Source organism: Gavia stellata, chromosome 2 (assembly GCF_030936135.1).
Source record: "Gavia stellata isolate bGavSte3 chromosome 2, bGavSte3.hap2, whole genome shotgun sequence".
In the NCBI taxonomy this organism is placed as follows: Eukaryota; Metazoa; Chordata; class Aves; order Gaviiformes; family Gaviidae; genus Gavia; species Gavia stellata.
In genome coordinates, this window is record NC_082595.1 from 85,464,058 (window position 1) to 85,471,879 (window position 7,822).

The 7,822-nt window shown below is 38.5% G+C and overlaps 1 protein-coding gene across 5 annotated transcripts in view; it reads left to right on the forward strand.

The window, feature by feature from the left end:
- The window catches only part of DST (dystonin), a 319,817-nt gene extending 313,121 nt beyond the window's left edge, over nucleotides 1–6,696 (forward strand). For 4 of the 5 annotated variants that reach the window (XM_059835839.1, XM_059835841.1, XM_059835842.1 and 1 more), the window contains 4 exons: nucleotides 627–826; nucleotides 1,277–1,387; nucleotides 4,096–4,219; nucleotides 5,635–6,696. In XM_059835839.1, coding sequence (XP_059691822.1) covers nucleotides 627–826; nucleotides 1,277–1,387; nucleotides 4,096–4,219; nucleotides 5,635–5,900 — 701 coding nt within the window. In that variant the 3' untranslated portion in view covers nucleotides 5,901–6,696. The remainder of the gene's footprint in view (nucleotides 1–626; nucleotides 827–1,276; nucleotides 1,388–4,095; nucleotides 4,220–5,634) is intronic. The other variant, XM_059835843.1, reaches the window with a different exon arrangement.
- Nucleotides 6,697–7,822: the final 1,126 nt, after the last annotated feature.

Sequence of the window (7,822 nt, forward strand, 5' to 3'; positions counted from 1 at the left end):
CTTTGCTAGATAATTTTTTTTTGACACGCTTTAAGAGTGTTTCAAAAACAATCGTCATTCACACTGACACAGTTAAATGCTAATATGTCTTGCATCTATTCTTGCGGAACATTCTCTCATGTGTGTGTTTGTATGTGTGTGTGAGTGCTTAGCCACCAATTACCTCATCATAGTTTGGATTTTATGTTCATCATTGCATGTTGCCAAACTACATAACTTCATAGTTTTGAATAAATGTATTTGCTGCTTTCCTGTAATTTGTACTTAGCAATTTCTTCTGGAACATCCAAGCAATTATTATTTATTATGAGTAGCTGTAGAGTTAGCAAAACTGCTCATCAGGTTGTGTCTTTGTATTAATAGTTGATTGATTAACAATGATTTAGCACATTGAGCATTCCATTATCACGCTGACTTCCTTTGACAGTGGTTCATTCCTGCTGGCATAAAGTATTAGAATAAGCGAGTTCTGCACATAACTCTTCTGTGTCCAAAATAAATGCATTACACAGTAATGCATTTTATTTATTGTTAAAATGTGTTGGAGTTGGCATGGCAAAAATGACCATAAACAGCTTTGTGACAATTTTCATATCTGACTAAATGAACACCTTTCTTTGCTGCAGCTAAAGGCAGGACAAATGTGGAGCTGCGTGAAAAGTTCATTTTGGCAGATGGTGCCAGTCAGAGCATGACAGCTTTCCGACCAAGGGGCCGTAGGTCACGACCCTCTTCAAGGGGTGCTTCTCCCAACAGATCTACTTCTCTGTCAAGTCAAGCTGGCCAGGCAGCTGCCCCGCAAGCAGTTGCTACAAGTACACCGAAGGTAAGGAGAAACTGCAGGAGAAACAGATGCGGTATAGATTATTTTTCCCCCCCTTGCTCCAACAATATTGATGCTTTCCCTAGCTGATAAGGAAGAAGTATCTCAATTTTATTTCATAGTCTGGGGAGGATCTGAGAAGTCTTTTCAGTGTATTTCCTCTACTGTTTGTTTGCAATGCAGGAATAGAAGAGTTCTATACATTTAAGGTGCCGCATGAGCTAACTGGCAATTTGGGACTAAGCTCTGAAAGAGCAATGAACCTCTCCATTTCATTTAAAAAATAAGCTCTGCCATCTCCTTGTTTCAGAACATTTGTCATCAACTCTTTCTGCTTAGTTTTTATTTCTACTATGAGATTTGATCTCCCTTTGAAAGCCTGGGTATCCTTCTCCATGACATTGTTTTCCATCTACTGTCCTTCATATTTTGATTTACCATTGTTTCATACAGACACCCCATCATTTAACACGCAACTATGGTAAACCATGGTTGACAAACAGCAAAACGTCAACTCCTTCTAAGCCACCAGAATCCTCAGACTATCAAGGGTCATCTGCAGAGGTACAGTAAGGACAGAGATTCTAGTCTAATGACCTTTCTTCACTAAAACTGTCACTTCACTAACAGCCACGCTAAAGTTTCAGTGCTTAAGAGCTGCAACATCCTTTGCATATTAATTAATTGTCTTTATTTTAGACCTTTGTCAATTTATGTTTAAAGTGCAAATAGTTAATAAATCATAACAGTATGCAGTGAACTGGATAAGCAAATGTGGAAAACTACTTTTTTTTTTTTTTTTAAATAAAGCAGTTTATATACTTTGCAGGTTTCTTTCCTAAAGTTGTTTACTTTGAGTTCATAATGTACTGTAATATTCATGACCTGCAGGAATGACATTAATAAATTATGATCTACAGTGCAAAACCACTAAATAAAGAAATACCCAATCACTGTGAAGAAGATGGCACAAAAGCCTGACTGTGATATTTAAATCTTTCCAACAACTGAAAGTTTTGTTTAGGGGGGTAGTGACCAATCATTGCTCTAATAAGATAGCTATTTGATGACTTAACAGGAAATGAGCTTTGGTCTTCTTTCCAGCCCATGATTTACATAGAAACTGTTAGTATAGCAATTATGATTGTGCCGGCCGTCAAGCTGTTATGACCAAAATTTGAATGGGCTTGGAACCAGAGTGTCTCCTCTAATGTCATTACAGTCAGTGAAAAGATTGCAGCTGGATCAGGCTGCAAACTGAGTGGTCACTTGTAGGAGTTACTCTTGTCCTGGGTTAGACGGAGGCCTCGGTGAGGGGAAGCTTGTGCTACCATCACCTCTTTTGTATTTGCTTTTCACATATCTGTGCTTTGATGCCTATTGCTGTTCATGTGACACCTTCTGGTGCTAAGTTTACATGACCTTGGTGTGGCTTTGCTCAAAGATGCATAACGTACTTTTCACTCTCTCCTTCTGTGCGAGTGGGTGTGTTACTTGTGCACACTGCAGGCTCCTGTTTGTATGCAGCACTTCAAGCACAAGGGGCTCTTGCTTAGAATGATTAACAATAGCACAAAGTTGAGTCAGTTGTCAGTTTCTAATATATTCCTGTATTTTCTTTCATCTCTTAGCTGGTAACTGAATTGTAAGATTAATTGATGGTACTTTAAAGGGTTTATAGGTGTGGAAAGGTGTTGTTTTCATTTAATTACAATGATGTGAAAGCAGTTGGCATGGATTTCATGCCAAATGGGGGCACTGTATTTCTCACCTGCTCTTAACAACTGCCAGTAGTTTCAGTGAGTTTCTTTTATGTAAGCCACCATGGATTAAGACTATAAATGGAACAATTGGGGTGGGGTAGGTTGCAGTGAATTTCTGAGGCATTCTGCAGCATTTTCTGCCCAAGAGAAAAGTTTTGTGTTTTATACGTAGACTACGTTTGGGTTTAGGGCTAAACTGAAGAACAAGCTTGATCTCTTTCTTCTTGCACCAGTAATTCTATTCCAGTGCCTTGCCCGAAGTGCAGCAGCTTCAGCATGGGTAATGGAGAGCATTCCCTTTCTCCTTGTCCTCCCAAGAAGTCTCTGTATAGCAGAAATTTCCAAGGTGTGGCGGGCTGGACGTTAAACACTTGTACTTGGCTCTGAAGAGAGTTTACCATCGTGACCATCCCTGTCAGAGCCAGCAGACTGTATGCTCTGTAGCATCTCAATGCTCTTTTGTTCAGATGTGCCAGAAGTGGTCTGAGCTGGCAGCTGCCAGGCAGGCTCCTGCCGGGCCTCCGCTCAGTGCTTAGCTCTAAGCAGCTCCCAACATAGTCCTCTGGATCTTGGTTTTCAGTACCTGATTCTACCCCACCACTATATGGGCATCAAAGGCACAGAACTCAGGATCCTGGGATCCAGGCCACTCAACGTGTGGCATTCATCACTGTGCTGTTTGCTCATCTTTTTGGATATTTACTTAATATTTTTGTGTTGATTAAATGAATATGAATACTGTAGTTTTCCTCTTATTTGCATACACTTCCTATCTAGTATGTTACCTGCATTTTGAGATATGAGGATTTAATTCTTGTGGCTTTGAAAGAAATCTTCCCTTTTGGGGCAGTTTGTAAATCAAGACTTGTTTTATTTCAGAAATGAGAAAGCAGGCAGGGTAAGACTATGGAGTAGAGACATTTCAGACAATATATTGACAACAAGAGCTTTTTTACTTCGTTCTATGTCTCTTTTTCTGCTTTTTTTCTAGCAAAATGTTTTGAAATTTGGTAGTCTTGTTTTACCATCAAAATATTTATAAAATTGAAACAAATGTATTCACCACCTATAACCACAGTCAAAATGGTGGAAAGTCAAGCTATGCAGACATAAAACCTCAACTACTTGTCTCTGTTTATTTAAGTCATGTACCATCAACTAATCTTATGTGCTTGACTAATTATAAGAAGGCAGTATTTTTCTTCCTTTATATGCATTGAGATACACACAAAGAATGCTAAAATGTTAATGTCAAGCAGACTGTTAAAGTGATTTTTTTGTTGTTGTTTTACATTTGGACTACTTCAAATACTAACTGCTAAAGGAATGTTCAAAACTTCACGTCTTGAAAAATGTCCATAGTCACTCAAACCAGTATTTCAGATTCACAGTGAATGTTGTTATGATGATCATATTCTAAGCTATGTGCTACCTAATACCACACCTTATCTTCAGCAGTGACAATCGAAAAAAACATATTTTTTTTTTAATTTTTTTTTTTTTGCATAGGGAACACCAATTCAAGGAAGTAAACTCAGACTGCCAGGATATCTATCAGGGAAGGGTTTTCACTCTGGAGAAGACAGCGGCATCCTGTCAACAGCAGCTACCAGAGTTAGAGCTCAGTTTGCAGGTGAGTGTCTTGACTTTTAGAGCTTGATCTACTGCTTGCTTTGTTTTTCACCTGAATACTCAGGGTCACGTTAGGGTGTAAGGGACATGTCAGAAGAGTGGGAAGGAGTGAAAGTCTCCACTTTAGTATTGCCAAGGGTGCACATAATCAGGGTAATGGTCCTCTGTTCACATGGTTGCACAGCAGGTACGTTCAGCTCTGGATGTGCAAATTCATGACTGAAACCTTCTTGACGATGGTATCTCCAATGTATCTGCCTAAGGAACTAGGGGAAAAGCATTTACTTAAAAAGAAAGGGCTCAGTTCTTCACAGTATTCAAGTTATGCTCAACTGTGATGGAGCAAAGGGGTCACTTAATCATGACTTGTCCATTTCTTTTGAAAGAAGAACTGCAGGGAGCAGCTGACCTTATTAATGGAATATCCCGTAGAGATTTTTAAAACAGTATATGAAAATAGAAAGCAGTGAAGTTGTGCCCTTCCAGGATCCTCAGAGCAGCTCTGTGTAAGGGATAGGGCTATATGGTTAGAACAGAAGATAGCTCTACTGGCTTTCCCTCACTTCTTAAGCTCTGCAGAGCATACTGAGCAGTACTAGAAAATCCTGTTCAAAGAGTAGATGTCTTTTAAGTTATAGGTGATTTGAAAAATGAGCCACCTGAGATTTCAGTTTTAACTTGGTGTTCTTCACACATACAGGGAACCAGATTTGTCAGGATCAAAAAGATTCAATAAGTAATTGGAAAATTATGAAAAACGACATTAATGTTTTTCTGTTTAAAGTTCTTTGTTGTGGTTTTTTCTTCATGGCACATTGTCTGGGCAGGCTTTCACTTTAGCAGGCTTGCTGAGAGCTCATTTACTCAGCCCTTTGTTGGAGAGAGTGTATACTCTGCCCTTGTTTACTTGCAGCTTTCAACTGTATGGTTTTGATTTTTTAAAAAAAGAGGGGTACACATTTAAAAATTGGGATATTCATCTGCATCTCCAAGGTATGTATATTGGGAAATCCTGAATGCCTGAAGAGGCCAGATACTGAATTCTTCCAATTCATAGCTAAGAAAATGACAGGGGAAAGAAAGGATCTGGCTGTTGAGTGAATATACAATGCATGTGTAGCAAGTCAAGAAAAGTTGCCAGGATAATACATTTTTGATGAGATGTGCTAGTGATGACTTAACTAAGTCTCAGCATTTGATCTCACATTTCCTTCTCTTTGGTGGGAGATACAGCATAGTTTTATGCTCTTGTTTAATATCAAGACGAACTTTGATCATTGTCTAGCTTGCCTGCCAGAGGTCTAGAGTTTAGTTTGTGCAATGAGGAATTTTTGGGGTTGCCAAAGATCTGGGAAAGACCTGCACACCTTTTCCATCCTTACCTCTAATACTGATGGATATCTTTTCCCTTTCTAGAAACCAGACGAACTCCAAGCAGACCTGGAAGCCGAGCAGGAAGTAAGGCTGGCAGCAGGTCAAGTAGCCGCCGAGGCAGTGACGCATCTGACTTTGACATTTCAGAAATCCAGTCTGTATGCTCAGATATGTCAGAGACTGTTCCTGCTACAAGCAGACCGACGCCCCGAGCAGGTTCTCGGCCAGGATCAGCCAAGCCTTCTAAAATTCCAACTCCCCAGAGAAGGCCACTAGCCAGCAAATTGGACAAGTCCTTGAAGAGATAATATGATTGGCTCCATAAAGGTCTTTTCCTTTTGCATTAAGTATTTAAGTTCGTAAGATGTAAAATATTATGTAGAAATTATTGTGAAATATCGCAAGAGGTGGATTTTTAATTCTGCAGATGGCCTTATTTGTGTATTTGTCTTCTTATTTTATGTGTATAATTTTTGTCAGATTTGTTTTTGTTAATGCCATATCCTTTGAGAAGGGGGAAGAGTTTTAATGTAAACTAACAGTTGTACACAGTAATGTGTAGAAAGTACACTAAAAATAATTGCCGAATGTACAGTGTACTGAATGTACAGTAAGTCTCTGTAACCTGAATAAAATAGGCCTATCACTATGTCATTAGTTAACAGTAAAGGATACCTCATGATTTTTCTTTAAAAAAGAAAAAGAGAATAATAAAAAGCCAAAAGACACAATTACACATTTTGAGCTAACTAAACAAACACTAAAGGATGTATGTCAAAACTACTAAGGAATACAAACCCACATTCACAGTACCCATATTTATACAGCATCTCTCAGAGAACTCACAGAGTTAATTAAGCACTTGCCAGTAATATGATACTCCAATACCTTGCAGCATTTCTGTGCCATTGCTTTCAATGAGGCCAGACACATTCTGGATATCTGAACTATTATTCTGTAAGAATATCAATATAAAGTGCATTCATGTAAATGTGAGGTTTTCTTTTGCTTGAGTGGATGGTAGCACTGTATCATTGAACTCATTTTGTATCAAAGCAATTTTGCTTGCAGAAAGCTCCGAAATAAACATGTCCCTTAACTTTATTTCTGTTGTATTTCTTATTTCACAGGAAGATAATTTTCTCTGTTATGTTTTAGGGCATATATAATTTCAGAGGACCAAGAATTACCATAGTAGCATAGGCTTTAATGTCATATCCCATTATCGGCAATCAGATTTTGGTTAGCTACTGTATTTGTTTAATAAAACACTAAATTGCACATATCATATCATTTATGAAAGTATATGTAATTATTGTGTCGACAGTTATTTTCTCCATATTAAACTGACATTTTATATACCATGTATGAAAGGCATAAAGAGTAATTCACTTGCTCTTTTTGTCAGTGAAATATTTTTGGCATTTGTGGATTCTTTGAAAGGATTAATAATAGTTCATTTTCAGTGGAAAAAGGATGCAGCTTCAAATGGGAGTGCTGTAGAACGGCTGGGTAGATGCTGTAGTAAGTAGTGACAGAATCCCTAGAAATTCAAAATGCTCTTTGCTAATATCATAAAGACTCAGGTAGAATTTGGCCAACAAGGCAGACGAAATAGTCTAAACCTGACCATTCGTATACCAGAAAATGCCATTCATTTAGCAGAGGAATTTTAGGGGAAGACTGGTTTATGGTTGGTCCCTTAGCATGCTGAAAGTGAAGCAGAAGCTCAGTTCATGAAATGCAGGTGATGGTGATATCTGCTTTCTCAGCTAGCACTTTACTAGCAGTATTACAAAGATGACGTTTTCTGAGTTGTCACAAGAGCTTCCTGCAGACTCACAAGTTGACTCACACAATCAGTTTATAAGAAACAGAAAAACAACATAATACTCAAAAGATAATTCAATCAGTCAAAATCCACTTGCGTCAGGATTTCCTCCAACACAGAGCTGTATGAGTGTTTGTGGAAAGCAGACAGTAACCAGTCCTACTGCAGCTGGTTTGGGAATCGGCACGCACGTTTACTGAATACTAAAGCATCAGTCTTTGCTGTGGTGCTTTATCTTTCCATGTTTCACCTCTCCTGTTGCTGCTATTCATCCAGTGATTGTTTTCCTAGAACATTAAAATACATCAGGATGGCTTCAGTGCTTTTTGGAACCCCACAACACCCCTGGATAAAGAGAAGTAGTCTACATTTACAGATAGTCACTGAAGCATCTCTACT